Source organism: Schistocerca cancellata, chromosome 5 (genome assembly GCF_023864275.1).
Source record: "Schistocerca cancellata isolate TAMUIC-IGC-003103 chromosome 5, iqSchCanc2.1, whole genome shotgun sequence".
Taxonomy (NCBI): domain Eukaryota; kingdom Metazoa; phylum Arthropoda; class Insecta; order Orthoptera; family Acrididae; genus Schistocerca; species Schistocerca cancellata.
In genome coordinates, this window is record NC_064630.1 from 128,118,013 (window position 1) to 128,142,019 (window position 24,007).

General features: G+C 41.3%; 1 protein-coding gene across 1 annotated transcript in view; it reads right to left on the reverse strand.

Annotated features, from left to right (window-relative positions):
- Window positions 1-2,239: 2,239 nt before the first annotated feature.
- Window positions 2,240-24,007, reverse strand: part of LOC126188392 (odorant receptor 82a-like) — a 163,259-nt gene continuing 141,491 nt past the window's right edge. The window contains exons 7-8 of the mRNA XM_049929993.1: window positions 6,877-7,050; window positions 2,240-2,434 (exon numbers count right to left, since the gene is read on the reverse strand). Of these exons, the coding sequence (XP_049785950.1) occupies window positions 2,240-2,434; window positions 6,877-7,050 (369 nt within the window). The remainder of the gene's footprint in view (window positions 2,435-6,876; window positions 7,051-24,007) is intronic.

A 24,007-nucleotide genomic window follows, 5' to 3' on the forward strand; every position in this document is an offset into this window, starting at 1 on the left:
GAAAATATGTTGTTGGCGCCCTCCTGCATAGAGAGAAATGATCATCATAATTAAATGAGAGAAATTAGAGCTCGCTCGAAAAGACTTAAGTGTTTGTCCCCCCCCCCCCCCCCCCCCCCCCCCCGCGTTGTTCGAGAGTGTAGTAGTGGAGAAATGTCTTGAAGAAGTTTCGATGAAACCTCTGCCAGGCACGTAGTTGAGAATTGGAGTTTACTCATGTAGATCTATGTAATTGTGTCATATTTCTGCGATAACTATGAAAATTAATTTGATTGCTTTTATTTACCCGTAGTGAATCTTCACTTTTTTTTACTTGAACTAAAGATACCTTCCTTCATTCCACAATTTTCATGTGATACCTTATTTCGATACCTCTATGTGGTTCGTGATACATATCGAAGTCACAGAAAGCTTCGATAATAAAGTAATGGGTTTTCGGATAGTGAGTTGATAGTGGTTCACTAATTTCTACGTATCTTTTTATCGGCGTCTAGTATCAGTAATGAGCTAACGGGTTATGTCTGTAAATACATTCTCAGCTAGTATTTTATCGTGATATCAGTATTTTTTGCGTTTTTTGTGTTACTAAGACTACTTTGGTGAATGTCGTGAATGAACTGTACACTAACCAATTAATAACAGAGCATATGATCTTATTTGTGATACATATGTCCATACTGTTTCGGAGGTAAGGGTGGAGTTTACATCTTTGAAGTGATGTTTATCATTTGTCTGTCTTTCTCTTTCTGTCAGTTTCCTCGATATCTTTGCTCCCCCTGGCCTTGATGCGTTAATATGTAGGTATCGTTAAAAATGTATTCGTGCGAATAATTATGTATTTCGTACGCGTAATGATTCGTGTTTTATTTTTCTTAACATTAATCTCAGCTTTGTTATTAAGAGATTACGAAGTGGAAAAGCGAATTGTTGTTGTGGTATAAATCGCAGTAATCAGCTTAGACGAAATTTGCACAGCCGTTTTTGAGGCCATTTCAGAGAGATTACTTCGTATAGTAGTAATTGTTTAGAAAATTCTCTTCCTTTGATTAAACTTAATTCCGAAAGGCCATTGTAAATTAAATCATTCCACTTGAAACATTCCAAATTCACACAGTGCGAAAATACGAAGCCAAGCCAGTTATGTCCTACAGTCTTTAAATCGATAGACCTTTCGCAGTTTAACTCGTTTAGTTCTTATTACAGAAATTCAATAGAAACACATCACCATAAAGAACCAATGGTGTAAGACTCTATTAATATCCTACAAAACCAAAGAATAAACTATGATGTGATATCATTAAAATTTTATTGAGTGTTAACCAAGAGGTTTGCTAATATACAAAACACTGACTTTAGTAACATCAATTTACGTGACCCCCGAAGGCGGCACAAAAACCAAAAATGTTTTTACTTCTTTTCAGAAACACCGGACGGTCCACTGCACCAATTACCGTCGTTAAACTATTTGCTGGCTATGAGAAAGCTCAAGTGTTACGTCGTTGTTCGGATTTAATGACTTCCGTCACTGGTTGCCAAAAACCTCATCAAAGACAAACAATGAATCGGTGAGAAACAGTTCAGAAAATCACCCTTGTTCCGTCAATATCATTTTTCCAATTTGCACGATAAGTCGAAGGTGAGCAGCGAAAAAGTTTTTCTCTTCTTCGACGACGTTTGATGCTAACATTTAGTCATTTTCGACCTCGGCAGGCTGCTACTGTTCGTCTTCCGGTCTTCCATTGCTTTCTGGCAGTATTCTTCCCATCTTAACATTGGCACCTCCTCTTTCTTCCGCGCGACCCCCAGTTTAATACCTTCCTTCGCCAGAAATGGTTGAGCAGCCTTCCGATGTGTCGGTAACATTGAAGCGCTGTATTCCCCGAAGATTTTGCTATAGAGCACGTTATCTCCATTGTCTGCTACACTTCATTTCGAATTTTATCTTGTCTAGTTACCTGCAGACCACTTATGATACAGTTCATTTCCAATGTTATAATTTTTATAATTAACTCTGTAACTTTCCCGGTTTCAGGCTACATCTCTTCTCCTTACAATCAATGTTCTCCAAGAAGCTGTAATTTTTTTTTTTGCGTCCTACTGAATATTATTATTGCACAACATGTCATGGAAAGATTTGGAAGCTCTCTTCCCCGTTGTTGTTGTGAACTGTATCATTTTCACATGACCAGAAATTTGCAGTTTCTGCAGGGTTTCAGTTCTCCTTCCCCATGACAAAGTTTTATCTCCTATTTAGGCGGTAGCCCTGGCGACCGTGCGGCAGAACGACCACCTTGGCGCCCAGTCTTTCCGCCCAGCAGCGGCGGCAGCCGCGTCTGCGGCGAGCTGGAGGCGGCCCCTCCTCTTCACTGGCAGCGCCGTCGTCTGGGGCGGAGTGCACCACGGCCACCGTCGAGACGGTAGTCGCGTCGTTCACCTGCACAGAAAACGAGTACTCACTTTAAAATACTGTCAGCTTCACGGTTCCCGAATATGTAATTTTATGTAGGTACAACACAACAAGCGTTCTGGGAAAAGGGAATATTTGTTCAACACTGACTTTGCAGTAGGATTAACTACGAGGGCCGGTGTGCTGGCCAGCCTGTATGTGGTTTTTAGGCGGTTTTCCACATCCCGCTAAGTGAATACCGGGCTGGTTCCCACGTTCCGTCTCAGTTGCACGACTCGCCGACATCTGAACACGTTCGCACTATTCCATGAATTACACCAGACGCAGACAGCTGAGGTACACTAATTCCGTCCCGAGGGGTACGGGGTGGCGGCAGGAAGGGCATCCGGCCACCCCTTCATCCTAACCTTGCCAAATCCGTTCCTAACAATGCCGACCCTGCGTCAGTGCGGGACATGGCACCAGTGAAAGAAAGACTGAATTTGCAGTAGGACACTGCTGAAAATCTACTTCAGATTAGCAGTGAGTGATTCTCTAAGAGCTTAAGTTTGAATTTAGAATACAGTACGCAGATCTGGTGTTATTACTATCAGTTGATTAGATATTGTGGACGTCTCTAGATGTTGACAGCTGTATCACAGTTTCCGAAAGTTGTGTGGATTATCGTGCATTTCTCTGCACTCTGGGATAGTGCCCATTTAGTTCCCCGTATGAAATAGTTGTGAAATATTTCTGTATTTCCGTGCAAGAGCTTGTTTCGCAGTTCAGAACGGAATCGGAGGAGGAGGACGAACAGGTTATTAGTGCTTAACGTCCCGTCGACAACGAGGTCATTAAAGGCCGAGCACAAGCTCTCATTATAGAAGGATGGAGAAGGAAGGCGAACAAGTCCTTTCGAAGGAACCACCCCTCGATTTCAGTAAGCAATTTAGAGAAATCACGGAAAACCTAAAAGAGGATGGCGAGACACAGAGTTGAACAGTCGTCCTCCCGAATGTGAGTCCAGTGTTCTAACTACTGTGCTACTCCGCTCTGTACGACGGAATCGTTAACGGTCATGTGATGCTGACCCCGTCTGAGTAATCAGTTATCACACAGAGCATAGCCTATCACGCTTTCTTGTTACGAACTTGAAGCTGCTTTCAGTTTCGTTAATCTTTGTCGTCAGTCATATGCTAAAGACGGTTCTCTCTGTATTATCGTGTCGTGCCTATTGTGCTACTTGAACAAGTATTTCAGTAGGAATGGTTGAAATTGCTTGTTCCCTACTTGTGCTGTTTACAAGACGTGGTACAGGAAAAGCGCAAGGTTTGTTTCAAATCAGCGCTGTTTCCGAAAAAGGAATGTAATATCGCTCAGCCTTTGACCCCTTTTAAACCTTTGCAAGTAATCGGCTTTATTACTTTTGTCTGCTTTAATTCTAATTCGTTACGTTCCTTGGGACACTGTGAGCGAAGACTACTTGGTCATAGAATGAGATACTTGTAAATTCGCTTGAAGCTTCTGAAATGTGGTGCCACAGAAGAATGCTGAGGATTAGCTGGGTTGATCACGTAACTAATGAGGAGGTACTGAACTGAATTGGGAAGAAAAGAAATTTATGGCAGAATCTGACTAGAAGAAGTGATCGGTTGGAACGACACATGCTAGGACATCATGAGATCACCAGTTTATTCTGGTGGGGAGTGTGTGTTTGGGGGGGGGGGGATAAAAATCGTAGGGGGAAACCAAGAGACGAATACGGTAAGCAGATTCAGAGGACGTGGGATGCAGCAGTTACTCGAAGATGAAGAAGATGGCACAGGATAGAGTAACATGGAGAGGTGAATCAAAAACAGCCTTCAGTCTGAAGACCACAACAACAACAAATACAGAAAAAGTAAATAGAGTAAAAAATACCTAAGTTTAAGATGACATTTTTATTTATTAATACATTACAGTACAACATTCTTAACGACTAAGAGGAATTTGTGTAAACAATGAAAGCAGTGTTCCACAAAGAGGGCTTCAAACGAGTCATGTGAATGTGAAGTTGTTGGCCTTCTTTCTTTTGCTCTAAACCTACTGAAATTAATTCCTCTAGGAGAGTGCTTACAATTCTGTACAACTGTTAAAGAAGCATTGTGTAAGTTGAAATATTTTCTCAGTTATGCATTGGCGGAATCCTTCACTGAATGAATTACTCTGTCTTATTAACTATAAACATCATGAGGGATTAGAAGTGCAGTCTGACGGGCTAAGCAACTTACATGAACGCGACTTCTGGAAAAATATCATCCAGAAAGTTCCGAAGACAGCAACGGTAAATACTAGCGTGAGCTATCGCACAGTCTTCTTAAGAGGTCGTGCATCCAAGCAGCTGACAAGAATAATATATAGAAGAAAGAGGAAGCAATTCTGCCCTTGTGACTTACAATGGAAACAAGACTGAAGAAAAATCCAGACCCACTCGTAGGATATGTAAACCTAGAAGAAGCGTTCGACAATGTGAAATGATGCAAGAAATTCGAAATTATGAGAAAAATAGGAATAAACCATTAACCCAAACTGGAAGGCCAAGGACCAAGTTCTCGGTTACAAACGGTGTAAGAAAGGTCTCAGTGTTTCACCCCTACCGTTCAAACAGTATATCGACGAAGCAGTGACGGAAATTAAAAACAGATTCAAAATTAGGACTAAAATTCACTGTGAAAGGAAATCAACGATAACATTGCTGTCCTATGTGAAAGTAATGAAAAACAGACCCATTGCATGAAATGAACAGTCCAATGAGTACGGAACATGGATTGGGAGAGAACTGAAAAATGAGAAAAGTATTGAGAAGTGACAGAAATGGGAATACCGAGAAACTTCACGTCAAAATTCGCGATAACGGCGTAATTGAATGCCAGGAATTCTGCTACTTTGGAAGGAAAACAACCCATGACGGAAGAATCAAAGAGGACACAGAAAGCAAAGTAGCACAGCCAGAGAGGTCATTTGTAGCCAAGATAAGTCTACTAGTATCAAACATAGGTCTTAGCGTGAGGAAGAAATTTGTGAGAATGTGCGTGTGGAGGACAGCATTGTCTGGTAGTCTATCACGAACGGTAGGGAAACCGGAACGGAAGACAATTGGAGCGTTTTAGATTCGGTGCTACAGAAGACTGTTAAGAATTAGGTGGACTGATAAGAGATACGGTGGTACGCAGAATACGCGAAGAAATGAGCATAACTAAAATAGTGGAAAGAAGGGACAGGATGGCAGGACATGCTTTAATACAGCAAGCAATAACCCATGTGGTACTAAAGGGAGCTACAGAGGGTAAAAACTGTTGGGAAAGACAGAAGTTGGGGCACATTCAGTTAAACGTTGAGGATGTAAGGTGCATATCCTGCTCCTTCATGAAGAGATTATAGCAGGAGAGGAATTCGTGGCACTCCTCAACAAAGCAGTCAGTCGACTGTTGCGTCAGCGCAGCTGAACACGTTTGTGACGTTATATATGAGTATAGTAACTGTACTCAAAAGAACGGATACCACTGATGACCGTGCGCTTCTGTAGAATAAATGATAATGAATTGAAACCCTCAGCTGCCGACAAGTATTGTTGATATACTTCGATGGGGACAGCTGAAAATGAGCGCGCCGACTGGGACACGAACCAGGGATCTTCTGCTTACATGGCAGACGCTCTATCCATCTGATCCACCGAGGACACAGGTGAATAGTGCGATTGCAGGGACTTTTATCCCTTGCGCACTTCCCGTTTGTGACGTGCTGCAATGTCTAGCGAGGTACTTGGAGGTACTTTCTTCAAACACTGTATGACGTCTGGACGACCACTGTTGAAGCCTGGCACAGGTATGAGCAGCTATGCCTATTACAAATATCTTCAGGACAGTATACCTAGGACGTTCCTAGCAAATTACAATACACAGGTTTGAGCTACAAAACGGTGGCCTATTCTCAGATGCACATTTTATTTTCACTGGTGTACACTTTGAAACATAAAACGTTTGTTATGTTCTGTTTTAGATTTCATCTCACGTTAACGTAATATGTTTTAGATTTAGAAATTGTATTCCTTTAGTACCAGCTCCTTTTCAGTACAAGACTATACCCATTAAGAAATAAAGAACTGGTGCCAAATTACTCTCTTATATTTGTACACTGTCCTAAAAGAAACTTCCATAATTGTCTCATCACTGTTTTACATTAAGATATTGCGTCAACAAGATGGGAGTGACATCGAATTTTAATTGCATTTCCGTGGATCCTTTTCCAAAGTTATTCTGGTAACGGGAGGTAGCAACGTTCTTTTCGAATAACGCGGTTGTGACCCAAGTGAGAAGCACTCATAATAAATACGAGATAGAAGAACAGCTTACTCTTCAACGTGCACAAATTCATAATTGGAATTTGACTGCTCTATCATTTCGTGTACTTCATCATTCGTGCCCTTCCTGGTAATCATAAGGCTGTCTTACCTTTCCCACGGCGCGCTCCTCTTGCTGCGTGTCCTGTAGCCAAGGAAGCTTCTCAGCACAGACGCCTGCAGCATCAACTGACATCAGCATCTTCTGCGGCTCTTCTGACATCGGAGGAACACCTTCCTCTTGACCGGGGCCCAAACGGAACCGCATCCACACCACGTTGGTATCCTGTCGGAGTTTTGTTTTCGTCGTCATATTTCCATTTATTGTTTTTACTTTATGTCTTTCCCAATATTTAACCATAACCTAAGACATTCGTCTTTTCCAATACAAAATTTTAACCTTATATCTGTGATTTTTGTAATTATATAACTAGAGAGTCGTATTATTTTCTCGGTGGGTACCATAAAAGTCCTAGCCTTTGTCTGAACTATGTTAGAGGAATTTTCGTGACTGTCGAGAGGTAAAGTAGAGAGAATATTTTACTTTATGCCTTAAACAAAGTTATAATTGAAATTGTTATAGTGAGTAGTGTTTCAAGTGACTTTCTGTATAAGGTATATATCAGGTTACTACGGCATGCTGACGGTTTTGTATGATAGTGCGGGCGAGAGAATCCGCAAGTTGAATCTTTAAAGTAGCTAAAGGCAAGCGAGCCCAACAAGACGACTTAAATGCCAAGTGTGTTGACCCGCTAATGTTAACTACATTCTCAGTACTGACTTCGCCCTCCGGCTAGGTTCAATTACGTCCATTTATGTGTCGTTGCTTAGCGAGTAAACCGAAACACGAATCAGTTCGGATAGTGTAGTTCGGACAGGGTTTTCAGTGGCATGAACACATAGGAGGACACACTACAAGATGTGCTGTTGTGCAGAAGACACTTATCACGGAAAGGCAGATGCAGTTATTTGCCCATGAAGCAAGACGAACCCTCATTCTCACGAAAACGGGTCCATTGCCTATACACATCTCATTCAAAGTTTTCTACACGTGCTTGCTATGTATTCTGTCTACAAAGCAATGTGATAATAAAAATAAATGGTAATTTTGTTTAGCTATTTAACGCGCTCCTTGAAGATTTATCGATTTGTCCGGCAACAGATACTGAACATGTTTCAGGAAGTGTGGTTGTAATTAATACCACAGTTGCATCAGAACTGAGAGGAAACTAACACAGACAATGAATGGTCTCCTTCGAGTTAAAGATGTCTGCTAAGTTGGCAATTAAGTCCCTAAACAGCTAGGTCCATCTGGAGGTAAAATTAAATCTGACAAATGTGGGAGTTTGCGTAGGAATAGAAAAATCGTGACTGGGAGAGTAATATAGCCGCCAGAGGCGAGAAGTGGCTCTATAAAAGAAAAAAAATTGTACGGGTCGGTCATAAAGCAAACGGAGGTTCCCCAGGGTTTACCTGCTGCGAGGGGAACGTCCATCACACTGGAAACCCCTCCGTGCTGACACAGTGAGAATAAAGTAAAAACGTAAACTCCGTCCACATGCCATCGATACCGACAGACCGCCGTGTCATCCTCTACCAATGCGGTGTGGAGAGGCGTGGGATCGGCACACCGTTGTCCATGTCACTGTCTGTTTTCATGTCTTGGAGCCGCCACTCCTCAGTCAATAGCTCCCCGACTGGCCTCAGGAGGTTGAGTGGCCCGTTCCCGTCCTCCCATCAAAGAAAATTCGCTGGCATTATTGCAAACTGAACCGAGGTCCACCTCCGCGCTGCACTCAGGCCTACTCACCCACTAGCCGCGGTGAGACAGTAACCCAGTGAAACTAAGTTGAAGCCCGGTAGATAAGATAAGCATAGAGCTATCACTAGGTGATGGCTTGCTTATAGCTACAAGTATCTGTGAAAACTTTGGAAAACACACAGGTTCTCGATGTAATCTGTAATGTATTGTGATAATTATAATTATGTATAATCTGGGTTCCCCTAAGCCTCAGTGTTAACATTCTTCACACACCCTGATGCTGCTCACCTGTGGGTACAATATGTCAGGTTCTGCGTCGTCATCGCAGACCGCTACGACACGAAGATCTTCGGTGTCTGTCTCCCGCCCACAAGGGAGACAGAAAAAGGCGAGGGCTCTGCGGAACATCTGCGAAGACAAAAGAAGTGTATACATATATGAAGTGTTGTCCTCGGTTCATACATTAGGCTAGCACGATGGCTGCGGCGCAGATATGGACTGCCAGGCAAACTCATAGTTCGAGATGAGTGCTGGGGCCGCGTTTTACGAGAACTTCCACGTCTCATCAATATGCTATTGAAAGCTCTGAAAACTAAAGAATTTCTGGCAATGTAAGATTTTGGTCAACATTAAATATTATCTTAAAAAAATTATACTTTGAGCTCAGACCAAAGCAACAGCGCTTACTAGCCAAGTACAAATAGGAAAACAAACGATTTTCACATAAAGAAAGTTTGGTTCTATCGTTGGTTTAGAAATTTTGTATCAACGATATATTTAACGTGAAAGACAATGGAGCCTAGAAACCATCCCCATACGATATTTTTCAGAAAGTGGGAATATTTAAATTTAAATGATGGCTTAAGGGCCATGGACACACTGAAAGGCTAGGCAAATTGAGACGCGTATAGCACGTGTGTCGTGACACGACACTACCAGCGCGACACGCACGTGCCGCACGAGTCGCGCGTGTGCAGTGCATATTGCGACGCGTACACCGTACTTCGCACGCGCAGACTGTAGCGTTATATGTCAGCTTCGTGGTGAAGTGCCCATCACCGGGCTAATGACCATTCTTATGGTGATGAATACATTTTGGTAAGACACTACGCAAAACTCAAAAAGTTTGTAGCGAAAATTAGGGGTCGCTATGATTATGGTGCGTATTACACCATATGTTGCAGCATATGAAATTTAGCTAATATGTTGAATTTTTGTTTAGAGTTGGCAGGACGTCTCTATCTGCCTCCGAACTCGAGAAAATGGATCCCATGTAGCGCGCTCACTTCCGATCTGACGCCCGCGAGAATGAAATATTCGCATCTCTCATATCTCCTAAACCGCTCGAGACATCGAACCGACAGTTTGGCGAATGATAGTGTGGTGTCACCGCCAGACACCACACTTGCTAGGTGGTAGCCTTCAAATCGGCCGCGGTCCGTTAGTATACGTCGGACCCGCGTGTCGCCACTATCAGTGATTGCAGACCGAGCGCCGCCACACGGCAGGTCTAGAGAGACTTCCTAGCACTCGCCCCAGTTGTACAACCGACTTTGCTAGCGATGGTTCACTGACAAAATACGCTATCATTTGCCGAGACGATAGTTTAGCATAGCCTTCAGCTACGTCCTTTGCTATGACCGAGCAAGGCGCCATTATCAGTTACTTTTGATATTGATTCAAGTACCGTCATGACCGACGTTCTTCATTAACGGATTAAAGTTAAGTATTCCACCAGCTACGCCCGTTTTTCTAAATTCTAATTTCCTTGTCCTGTTCTAGACCTCACGCCAGCCTGCGTGAGCTAAAACGCGTGCCTTTCGGCCTCCTCTAGTAACCCGGTGTTGGCTCTCCTGCCAACCAAAACAGACAGCACACAAGTAGTGTTTTGCCAATTCTTAATCACACGGAACATTCTTATCTATGGCGATTTATCAGTATTTATACTTCCTTTTTTATTTATTTGACAGCAGTGACTAATTTTTTAAGAGTTGTCGACAGCTAGAGAAACAACAGCTTCCTAGTATGAAAATAAACATAAAAATTATTCTTTTGTGTTATTGCAAACCGACACTATGAGGATTTTCGTAAGCTGTTGAGGTCTGCGATTGCCAATTACCTGTTTAATGAGGCACTCCGTTTCGGAATTCTGTCTCCATAGCTGCTGTGAGATGAGTTTGGCAAATTACACTGTGACAAAGGAAGTATAATTAACGAGTCACCAAGAGAAATGTGGCAGTTACTCACAAACGGTGATTCTTCTTCGAATGAGAAAAGGTTAACAACTCACACAAAAATAGATTGCCAATTCTGTTGGAATTTTGGTGGAATCCCCGTAACCCATCGCATTTTTACCACTGAGCGACTGGAATGGAAACTTATCGAACGATTTTATTCCCTCTCTTGATCTGAGCAATATTAAAATAATGACGAGCGTTCCTTCAGGGGGAATAATAGGCACATGCCAGATACTGGTTACTCACCTACGGCTTGCCAAACTGACAATGTGTCATCGCGAGCCGGCCGGTGTGGCCGTGCGGTTAAAGGCGCTTCAGTCTGGAACCGCGTGACCGCTACGGTCGCAGGTTCGAATCCTGCCTCGGGCATGGATGTGTGTGATGTCCTTAGGTTAGTTAGGTTTAATTAGTTCTAAGTTCTAGGCGACTGATGACCTCAGAAGTTAAGTCGCATAGTGCTCAGAGCCATTTGAACCATTTGTCATCGCGAATAAAATAGTTGTTATTGAGAAAAATAAACAATTGATCTGTCGCACAACACAATGGTCAGTGTATTGTCTGCAGTGGAGGATAATGCAGAAGCCAGCCATGTGTGCCTTGTGAGTTGGAGTTCGAAAAACATTGTCATGAAAGTAGATCTGCCTTTGTCAGCAGTACATTTCAACAAATTAAATATATCTAATCATAACACTCTTTTACGATATTCCTACTTTTGTATTAATACCGACCATGTTCTTCATTTGTTTAGCCTGTTGTATATTTAATTTATTAATGCTGATAATGTGCATGCAACAACTGAAATGCTTTTTCTCATCACTGCGAACCAATTATAACACTGTTATTTGTGACTACTTTTCGACTGTTTTTAGCTTGCAGTGGAAATGTGATGTTCACTTGCATGTAGTACAGTGTGTCGTATTACATTATTACCTCTATATCCAAGTAATCACAGTGAGACTTCTGTACTTCAGATCTTGGACGCTTTTACCAGGAGCACAAAGGGATCACACCTATGGAGATTATCCCTTTCTAAATTTTTGTAACAGATCGTACAGATACGCCAGCATACTACTAGGCAGCGAGAAGATAACCTTGCTTTACTTTCCTGCCTTGCTTCTTAATCACATGATTTTATAATATTCCTTGCATCCTTATTCACTACCCTCTGTCCCTTCTTGCGATCTGAAAACATCGCGGAAGCATATGATACAATTCCAGCAGCCAATGGCTCATCAGTTACTGAAGTATGCATTTTTTGACAGAATAAAACGAATACAAAACTAAACTATACATATATAAATAACAGAAAAGTATAATGTTCTAACGAAGAAAGCTGGAGCGCTTAAATGGCGAAAAACGAAACACTACCCAAACGCAATAAAATTTAGTACACAGTAAGGTAAAATTTAGCGTATGGGCAATACTGCCACTGCCCATATGCGCCGTTCCGACGTGAGCATATGGCAGGGCTACTTTTCCGCTCCCCGCCTCAAATTTCCCACAGTGCTATATAGCACGCGCGACGCGAGAAACTGTGCCACAACCACAACGCCACGCGACGTGGCGCAGGCGCGAGTCGCGTCTCAGTCGCGTTGCGTCGCAGTTTGCGCGCTCCCATTCGAACCTGTGATGTTACAAAAACGCGCGCTCCGCTCCGTCGCGCCACACGCGCTATACGCGTCTCAATTTGCGCCTAGCCTAACGGATCGATTGTCGCCGTTGTTGTAATTTAGTACAAAGATAATAAGGTCAGTCGTCAGATGCACAGGGAAACCACATTTGGACGTCTTTACCGGTTTCGACAGTTCATACTGTCATCTTCAGAAGTGAAATAAGCTCAAGTCAGTGGTTCGTCAACGTCAAAATAAGATTGGCACGATAGTTTCTTATGCAACACACTCAATATAACAGAGTGACATCTCAAAAAATATATTATACTAGTCATGAATAGCAACAAATAACTGGAAAATTTCACATCGTACATGGTATGTGCGAGAAAAGTCAACCACCAAACAGATGTAGCGTACTTTTTAAGCCAGCCCTGCGACCTGCTCGTTTGGAGATGATGGTTGATAAAGGGACAGCTGAGAGAGCAGCCAAGGTCAAAAATGCGGGAAGTTCTGTGTTTAGTCAATGTGAAGTGTATGTCGCAGAAAACATAGTTTGTATCAGTAAGCAATGTTGTCAGTCTTACGACCGGCAACTGCCCACTATCCACGGATAGTCGACGGCCGAGCGAGAATGTGGCGGGCGTTAAAGAGTAAATAATCGCGACTGCCGAAGACTGGACTTCTTCTTCTTCTTCTGTAGTGGTCAATCCAAGGATTGGTTTGCAACAGCTACAATAGCAGCTTGTCTCCATTCTGTGCGTCTTTCAGCTTTTCTCTTCATTTCTTTATAGGTGTTACATCCCACATCTTTCACGATTTGATCCATGTACCTCAGTCGTGGTCTTCCTCTTGGTCTTTTTCCCTCGACATATCCCTCTATGATTGTGTTCAGGAGTCCTTTATGTCTTAATAGATGGCCTGTAAATTGCACTCTTCTTTTAACAATGAAACTCCAGAAGCTTCACTTCTCACCTGCTCTTTCCAGAACCACTTCGTTTGTGACCTTGTCGATCCATTTTATTTTGAGCATGCGTCTATAGCACCACATTTCAAAAGAATTTAGCTTCTGGTCTTCCTCTGTCGCGAGAGTCCATGTTTCACACCCATAGCATGCCACACTCCACACATATGATTTCAAAAATCTTTTCCTGATTTCAAGGCTGATGCTCTTAGATGTTAATATGTTTTTCTTCTTGTTAAAAGCAGCCTTTGCTTGAGCTATTCTACTTCTCACTTCTGCCTTGCTCCTTCCATCCCTGGTAATATTACTGCCCAGATAAGTAAATTTATCAACTTGTTCAAGCAGTTCATTGCCTACATGAACTTGGACTTTCACTTGATCTTCTTTGTCGCATGCCATTACTTTTGTTTCTGCTTTATTAATTCTCATATTATATTCTTCACCCATAACTTTATCCATTCTATTCAGTAGGACAACAAGATCTTCTTCACTTTCAGCCAGGACAGCTATATCATCGGCATATCTTATCATATCTATTCGTTGGCCATGAATTACTACACCTGTCTGTGAATTTTCCCTTACTTTTTTCAGCGCCTCTTCAATGTATACGTTAAAGATAACAGGGGATAGTGCGCAACCTTGTCGGACACCTTTCCGTATCTGCAGCTCTTCTTGTTTTGTCCGTCCACGGATAACTGCTGTCTCGTTTTTGTACAGGTTCCATATCATTTTTCTATCTTTATGGTCCATTCCTACTTTTTTGAGTACCTCAAACATCTTATCCCATTTAACAATATCAAAGGCTTTCTCTACATCTACGAAAGCTATGTATGTTTTCAGGTTCTTATCTAGTCGTTTCTCTATTATTAGTTTTAGAGCAAATATTGCTTCTCTGGTTCCTCTATCTTTCCGGAAGCCAAACTGGTCTTCGGAGAGAGTAGCTTCGACTTTTTGTTCTATGCGTTTTAGGATAATTGACTTCATAAAGCATTTAAAAAATTAAATTCAGTGCTGTGTGGCGCTAGGCCATGTACGAATCCATAGAGAGCCAAACTATAATACCGGGTTTCTATTTGAACGTCGTGCCGAAACTGAAATATTGTTAGGATTTTCAATTTCACGTCGATGTATTCATTACCAAAAAATACAGAAATGTTGGTTTTGAATTCTGCTAGAAGTGATTAATAGCTTTCTTCTGATGAATGATTACGAGCTTAATTAGAAACATTCCTCTTTGAATTTCGTTAATTTTGGGTGACACTCACGTAACAAGAAGATCTCCAAATATGATGTCATTTTAACACCACGTGCATAATCGACAACCACAGGAATAGCTATCGCCTTTGTGACGAGGAAGATTGTAAATGTAATTCCTCCTCGAATCACTCCCAGCAATTTTGGCTGTTTTCTTTGGTTCCTGCCTAACTATGCACTCGGAAATCGCCAAATATTTACTTCATCTCCCTTTCTCTAATCAGACGGAAATGTAAATATAGACGACTATTGCAAAACATACTAGTGTTAAAAGTCACAAAATGTGTTAACAACGCTAACATTGAAGAAAAAATCTACATATATTTACGTATAGCGGGATGTGCACCTACATACATCCTTCGACTCCACATCCATCCATCAATCTTGCACTTTGTCATGCGATATTAGCCTTCTTCTTTGGTTATCATACTATGCCTTGAAGGCTTATGTCGTTGATGCATTATTAACTGCCATTTAATGATAATGGTGACATGTTTGTGATAAATCTTGAAAGGATCGTTCCTTGAAGTGAAATACTGCAAGTTATAATAAAAGTTTGTCTCATTTGCAAACTACTAACGATAAAAAATTACTCCTGATGAAGCACTCTTGTATAACCTTCGATAAACCATTGTATGACGTTTAATTGCAACAATAATTATAATAACTCGTATCAAGAACGGGTTATTTTTATAAATCTCCAACACACGTTCAGAAGTCTTGTGAGAGGCCCGTATCGAATGCTAACAGAAGTTGAGAGCAGTTGCTACTGTTGCCGAAATTGCGCGTGACGTCAAAATGAAATCTCATTTGCAGAAAGTCTTGTGAAATGAATGTCACAGGTGAATTTTCCACATACTCTAATAGTTACGAAATACCTCCCCATGGACTACTTTTGATTACACACATTTCAATAACTCAAGTCAGGGCTTATTATTAATTAGTAAATTTATAGTAAATCGTAGTTATGTGTGGCTTATCTCTATGCTGGTGACTCCATCTCGAAGCACTCAGATTTCCTCGGGCCAGTCGGTTGCACGAACCTAAGAGCCTGTAGAATAGCCACAACAGGTACACCATTGGTTTTTGTTCATTTCGGAAAAGGAAACATTAAATTCAGTTACAATTGTCAGTTAACAGCAATACGCTACCGTCAGTCTGGCCGCAAACGACTCCAAAAGAAAACTGAGACACCTGTTGCAAACATAACAGCCCCGTCTCATTAATGAATCAGGACCACTTGTGGCGGGTTTCTTGTGTTACGAACGAGAAGGAACAGAGAGCAATGTGGCAAAGTGGCTGGGCCACTTGCGTCTTCTAATTTAGTGTTGAGTTTAAAATAGACGAGGCCCATTTACTGCCACTTCGTTGTCCAGTCCGACCGTGGGTGTGATGTTCATCCCAGTTTTCCTTACCGTTGTCAAGTGCTTTGTGACTCGGCTGATGTTCCACGAAAGCTGTAGAACGTCGTTAATGCCAGTGGCAGCATTTGAACTCGCAATCAAGGTTGTTTAAATTCATTCCTCACTAAAGGTTTCAAATTTCACGCTCTTCTACTTTTGTCTCGGATTAATCCCGTGTTTTTACAGAGTAGACAAATTAGTCTGAAGATGGTGCTGTTGGGATGCACCTGTGGTCTATGGGTAGCGTCTTTGACCTTCGGTCCCGGGTTCGAAAGCCGCCACCGCTTAAATTTTGGTTAATAATCAGCATTGGCGGCCGAAGACTTCTGCCAACTCACTCAGCCAACGGCCTTGTCAAAAAGGATGGAGGAGAGGGAAGTAGTTCAGGACACTCTCTTGTCCTTGGGGTGGAAAACTGCACCAAAAGGTGGAAGAATCAGCCATGATCAACGGCACGAGGACGCAGATGGCAATGAAAACCACTGCATTAACGAAACGTAGTGTGTATTGACAGGACATGTTGCCTGTAATTGAAAAAGTGTCATGATGATCCCTCCATGGGAAAAGATTCCGGAATAGCCCCCATCCGGATCTCTGGGATTGGATGCCAAGATTGAGGTGACCATGAGAAAAAGACTGAACAACCAACGAGAGGATAACGCTCTCGGAGTTGGGGCGTGGTATGTCAGAAGCTTGAACGCGATAGGCAAGCTACAAAATCTTAAAAGGGATTTGCAAAGGCTCAATCTAGGTATTGTAGGAGTTAGTAAGGTGAAACGGAAAGAAGACAAGGATTCCTGATCACATGAGTACAGGATTATATCAACAGCAGCAGAAAATGGTGAAACGGAGGTAGGTTTCATTATGAATAGGAAGGTAGGGCAAACAGTGTGTTACCGTGAGCAGTTCAGAATAGGGTTGTTGTTATCAGAATCGATAGGAAGACAACAACAACAACGGTAGTTTAGGTATACATGCCGATGTAGCTAGCTGAAGATGAAGAGATGACGCATATAATGATACTGTAAGGGTAATACAGTACTTAAGGGGTGATGAAAATTTAATTGTGACGAGGGACTGGAATCCAGTTCTAAGGAAAGGAATAGCAGAAGAGAATACAGGATAATCTGGGCTTGGGACAAGGAATGAGAGAGGAGAAAGACGAATTGAGTTCTCTAACAAATTTCAACTAGTAATACGAAATATTTTGTTCAAGAATCATAAGAGGAGGAGGTATACTTTTAAAAGACCGGGTGATATTAGAAGATTTCAATTGTATTATATTGATTGATAATGGGAGGAAGACCAAAGAAAAAACCGGGCACGTTCATAGGATTTGTCGACCTGGAAAAACCGTTCGCATATGTACAGTGGTGCAAAATGTCCGAAATTCTGAGAAAAAAAGATGTAAGCTGTAGGGAGAGACTGGCAATAGAAAATACGTAGATGAGCCAAGAGGGAATAATGAGACTGGACGATCAAGAACGATGTGCTCGGATTAAAAAGGATCTAAGACAGGGATGCAGTCATTCGCCCATACTGTTCAGTCTGTACATCGAAGAAGCAATGATGGAAGTAAAAGAAAGGTTCAGTGGTGGAATAAAAATTCAAGGTGAAATAATATCAGTGATACGACTCGCTGATGACTTTGTTATTCTGAGTGAAAGTGAGGAAGAATTATATGATCTCCTACATGGAATGAACAGACTAACGAGAACAGAATACGGGCTGAAAGAAAATCGAAGAAAGACGAAAGTAATGAGGAGTTCCAGAAATGAGAACACAGAGAAACTTAACATCAGGACTGATTGTTACAAAGTAGATGAAGTTAAGGAACTCTGCTACCTAGTGATGGACGGAGAAAGGAGTGCACAAAAGCAGACTGTCACTGGCAAAAAGAGCTTTTCTGGCCAAGAGAATTCTATTAGTATCAATCATATGCCTCAATTTGTGGAAGAAACTTCTGAGGATGTACGTCTGGAGTACAACATTGTATGGTAGGGAAATATAGACTGCTGGAAAAACTTAACAGAAGAGAATTGAAGAATTTGAGATGTGGTGCTACAGACGAATGTTGAAAATTAGGTGGACTGACAAGGTAAGAAAGGAGGAGATTGTGTGCAGAATCGGAGAGGAAAGGAATATGTGGAAGACTGACAAGGAGAAGAGGCAGGATGATAAAACGTCTGTTAAGACATCGGGGAATGACTTCCATGGTACTACAGGCATCTGTAGAAGGCAAAAACCGTAGATGAAGACAGAGATTGGAATACATCCATCAAATAATTGCGGTTGAGATGAAAAGGTTGGTACAGAAGAGGAGATGGTGGCGGGTCACGTCAAACAAGTCAGAAGAATGATAACTCAAAAAATGTCAATGTTAGATGTAGAGGGTGGCGGGATGTCCTTCCTCTAGCCACCTCTCCCTCCCACTCCTCCTTGCAATGGAAACTGTGTACTCCATCTGCCTACGTCTAGCATTACCTCATGTGAAAGTGTGAGAACGTTTTCGAAATGTTTGCGATACGTGTTACTGAGACGGAACCAGAGCAGCACCCCGTTATCCACCTAGTTTGATGTGAGAAAAGCTTCGAAATAACATCGATTATTTCATTTGCAAAATAAATCGTAGCAATGCCTTATTCTGTACAACGGTCCTCTCATACCTTACATACTGCCAGTAGTGTGTAATGATCGGAATAAAGAGGTGGCAATGGAAGAATGTAGTTATAATAAAGGGGTCCAACAAACATTAGTATTAGACCCATTACTTTTCTTATTGTATGCTAATGATGAGTCGACTATTTTCCCATTGCAGATACCATTTGTTCGCTGATAACCTTGAGTTGTACCAAAGTGCAAGCATAACAAACCCGCGCACAGCCGTCCAAAACGTGAAAGTTGATTTACTTGCTTTATTAGAATGGCTGCAGAAGATAATTTTGGAACTTAACCCATCTAAGACGCAAGCAGTCTTAGTCGCCCACAAAAGACTTATTACTCCGCAGCTCAGAGATTCTCTTCCAGCTATAATCCTAAAAAGCACCAAATCGACCTTTCTTCTTTCGCAAAGAATTTGGGGATTATTCTGGACCATCCCTTAGACTGGGCTGAACACGCAACCGCAGTCTGTAAGATGGTGTCGGCATCACTTGATTCATTAGATAAATGAAGGGTCCACAGGAAAAAGGGGGTAAGTCAAAAAAATGAAATTTTAGGTTATTACAGTTTCAGAAAGCTTTCAACAAGCTACATTTACCAGTTCTTGTTTCATGGAAAGAAGGGGAATAGTCTAAAAGTTACAGCGGTTTAAAAATATAGCGGCCACGGGAAAAAGGAGGTAAGTCAATGAGAAACTAGGAAATAAAGGCAGTTAGTCATTTGGTAGCACTAATCGCAGCTGTTGTTTACGTTCCATTGTCTATGATTACCAGGTGATGAGAATGTGCTGTTGGAGGGGTTAAGTTAGTGCTTTGTGTGTAGTGTGAATTGTTTAGGTGTGTGTGTGTGTGTGAAATCGTATGGGACTTAGCTGCTAAGGTCATCAGTCCCTAAGTTTACACACTGCTTAACCTAGATTATCCTAAGGACAAACACACACACACTCATGCCCGAGGGAGGACTCGAACCTCCGCCGAGACCAGCTGCACAGTCCATGACTGCAGCGCCTAAGACCGCTCGGCTAATCCCGCGCGGCGAATTGTTTAGTTTGTTTTACGTTTTAACTGAGCTGTGGAAGTGAACATGGAATATGAAGATGAGGAAAGTATCTCCTTCAGCGAACTGTCACATTCAACGAAGAAAAGGAAGAGAACAGGTCTACTTTCTGACGTGAGAAAATAACTTACATCATCAACCCATGATTTAGAGCCAGATTGTAAATGTTCCAGATTGAAATGTTTACAGAGGACCAATGACCTAGAACGTGGGTATAATATATCTGATTATAAAAAAATGAATGTGAATGAGCAGAGTGCTTACTTGGCAGGCCTAATTACTGTAAATAGTACATCGCAAAGGAGACCTAGGCAATCAGAAAATGAAGCTAAATTTCGTGACAACAGTTATTCATATCTTGTTAGAGTGAATACGCAGAATTCTCTCAATGAAGTAAGTGTTTATCTTTTCACGGATTATCTAAAAAAAATTAGAAGTAATACACCGTTATATGCAAAAAGGGGTGAGTCCTAAGAGTGGTCGAGGCCAGCACTCTAATCGGAAACATTGTGTGACATCGGAGGCACATCGCCAACACATTGGTTCATTTAAAGGTAAACGAAGACAATACAACTTGAAAACATCTAAGAAAGTGTATCTTCCATCAGATCTAAACATCAGTAGTATGTATGAGCTATTTAAAAAATCATGCCCTACTCAATCTGTGTCGTATGAAAAATATAGACTGGTTTTCAATACAGAATTTAGCGTCGGTTTCGAGTCCCCTAGAATGGACACCTGTAGTTACTGTGATAGGCTTGCTGCCGATTTTCGAGCTGTCGAACATGCTTTGAAATCGTACCTGGAAAATAGTTCAGAAAGGGCGAGTGCAGAGAAAAAAAAATCAATCAAGTGTCAAGGGTGAAAAAACTTGGCTTATTCAAGTCTGACATATTTTATATTCGTAAAAGAAGTTCTAAAGCAAACAGCAGGGCATCAAAAGAATGTCAAAGTCTTACTGTGGATTTCCAGAAGAGCTTACCTATCCCTAACATCACAACTAACGATGTGCACTACAAAAGACAGTTAACGTTGTGCATGTTTAATACTCATATATTGTCAACGGATGAATCATATTTCTTCGTGTTTGTTGAAACAGTGGCCTACAAAGGGTCAAACGAGGTCTCTTCCTTTTTGTTTTATTTTGTGACGACAGTTCTTGATCCCTCTGTTAGAAAACTAGATGTATTTTCAGACTCTTGCGGGGGCAGAACAAGTATTGGACAGTTTTCCGCCTGCTGCATTACATTGTTCGTCACGTCAAGAGACTTGAGCATGTGAAAATGGCTTTTCCAATCCGTGGCCACTCGTATCTCGAATGTGATCGTAACATGGCCAGTATCAACCAAAAAACATGGGTTGACATACCCAAAGACGGGGTAGAGGAAATAGAGAGCGCAAGAGCAAAACCCTCACTTTTTCATGTTGTCGAAGTAGACAGGGAGTTTGTAAGAGATTGGTCTACATACCTCGATCAGTTATATTTCAAGAAATGCCCGTTTCCTTCCAGACCAATAAGATAATTATGGCTGCAAAAAAGCATCACCGATTCGTGGAATACAGAAGTGTATTCCATGGCCATTGGGACCGACGTGTTATCAACAAGCCACTTACAGTTGCAACACAACAACCTCATCCTCAAGGAGAGTTCTTTCTACCTGACATCGCATATAAGCGTGAGTGCTTTTTGTGTCATTCAATTTTTATCATTTTTTTAGTATTATTTACTTAAAAACAGTTTTTGTTTTAAATTTTGTGAACAGCTACACCTACATTTACTTTTTAAAGAACATAAAAGAAAGTGTTTTTGTTGTTGCTGCACAACCTATTACCTGTGACAAATATGCAAACCTACAACATGTAAAGATGTTTTGCGGAGAAGAGGCTAGGCACTTTTTTCCCAACAGCCAAAACTAGAGAAACGACGAAAGCGTAACAAGAAACTGTGTCATCAAGATGACACTGAAACTTTCTGGCAGATTAAAACTGTGTGCCGGACCGATACTTTTTTTTTTTAATCTCGTTTTGTTCGATTTTGTTCGTTGCATCTGCTCGGGGCGGACGTCGTAGGACATCCGTTTAAATTTGTTGTTGATCGATTAACTCAGTTTTTTTTATTACAGAGGGAGCTAACCCTCTGACCGAACACGCTGAGCTACCGTGCCGGCTGACTCGAACTCGGGACCTTTCCCTTTCGCGGGCAAATGCTCTACCAACTGAGCTACCCAAGCACGACTGACGCCCCGTCCTCACAGCTTTACTTCTGCCAGTACATCGTCTCCTACCTTCCAAACGTAACAGAAGCTCTCCTGCGAACCTTGCAGAACTAGCACTCCTGAAAGAAAGGATATTGTGGAGACATGGCTTAGCCACAGCTTAAGGGATGTTTCCAGAATGAGATTTTCACTCTGCAGCAGAGTGTGCGCTGATATGAAACTTCCTGGCACATTAAAACTGTGTGCCGGACCGAGACTCGAACTCGGGACCTTTGCCTTTCGCAGACAAGTGCTCTACCACTTGCCCACGAAAGGCAAAGGTCTCGCAGGTTCTGCACGTTTAGGGTTACTACACCTGTTATAGGTGTAACACATGATGAGGAAATAATTAATTGGGTGTAAACTTAAAAATTCTTTGATGTCCAAACCGATGAGAATTTAAGCTGCAAAGAGCACATCTTGGAAATCCTAAAACAACTTTGTTCAGTCGTATTAGCACTTAGGATCACTGAAAACCTTGGTGAGAGACAAATAAGTAAGTTGACATGTTTTGCACATTTTGATTCAGTAACGTCATAGGAAATAATGTTCTAGAATGACTCTTCTTAAAAGAAACAAAGTCCTCGTTTCTTAAAAACATCTTGTAAGAATAATATGTGGTGTTCACCCAAGATCATGTCGTAGTAATCTGTTTAAGGAGTTATGCATTCTGACTACTGCTTCACAGTATATTTATTCCCTCATGTAGTCTGTTGTAAATAATCCACTACAGTTTGTAAGGAACAATGCTGTACGTAATTACAATACCAGTAGGTAAAACGACATTCGTTACTCGACGTTTAAGTTGTGTTCAGCACAAAAAGGGATGCCCAATGCGGCAACAAAATTTCTATTTTGCAGAGGAATTTCTGTTACTGTAATGTGTGAAACGCGGTTGGCAGTAAGTACTAACTCCCGTCTGTACATCTTTTTTTATTTAAAATAAACTTAGAAATGTATGTACAAATTAATTTCCAATGTGAATATAAAGTGACATGTTTCACATAATTATAATTAAATTTTCTCATTATGAGAGTAATGAAGGGTGATCTGTTTCGTTAAAAACTATTCAAAAGACAAGATCGCAAATATTTTTTTATTCGAGGCAACCGGTTTCAACAGTCTTTGTTATCATCTTCAGGTCCTAAACATCTTTTTGTAGTAAAATATGTTCATGTTACGCTGAAACTCATGCAGAAGATGTCAAGTGGATGAAACTCAGCACATTATAAATTTTCGTTATCGCTAAAATATTTAAAAACATGCAGCACGTTGTTCAAAAGGCTGGACCAGCATAAGTAAACAGATGTGCTATTGTGTAGCGTATTTGTATGATGCACCTGTGAGTAATATGTTTATGGACACGGCATTTTGGACAAGGTGATGTGCATTTTTAAATATTTTTGCTATGACAAACGTTTATAATGTTATGAGTTTTATCCACTTCACATCTTGTGCATGATGTTCAACATAAAATGAACATGTTTTTCAACAAAACGGTTTTTAAGACCGGAATATGACAGCAAAGACTGTTGAAACTAAAAAATATTTTGTGTGATCTTGGCTTTTGAATGTTTTTTTTTTTTCAAATCATTATGATTTATAGCTCAGAATGATGCATGGAACAGGAAAGTAACTAAATAAATAATTTAGTACTTCCAGGTTGATAGTCAAGAGTGAGAAAAAAATGCTACGCTAACTCCATATTGTCTACTGCTTCCCAGATCACAAGATACTACGTAGCAGGATAACATGTAAAGGAAAATTCTTCGTTGAAGTGCATGGGAAAAACGAAGACTGTCGCGAGGCAATGGCCAACAGAGAAAGTGCTGGTAGAGTCTCTGGCGACTTGACATTACAGCACTCTGTTCTGTGTAAGTAAACATTCGCACATTCAGTAAGTGGCAGAAGTCTACAAAAGTAAGCGACGGTTTCTGTTACAGCCAGGCATATTGAAACTGTGAGTACTGTACGATTATTCGTACACAGCAACTTGCGTTTTGTCGACGACGGTGATTAAATATCTTCTCGGGAAAATGGACGG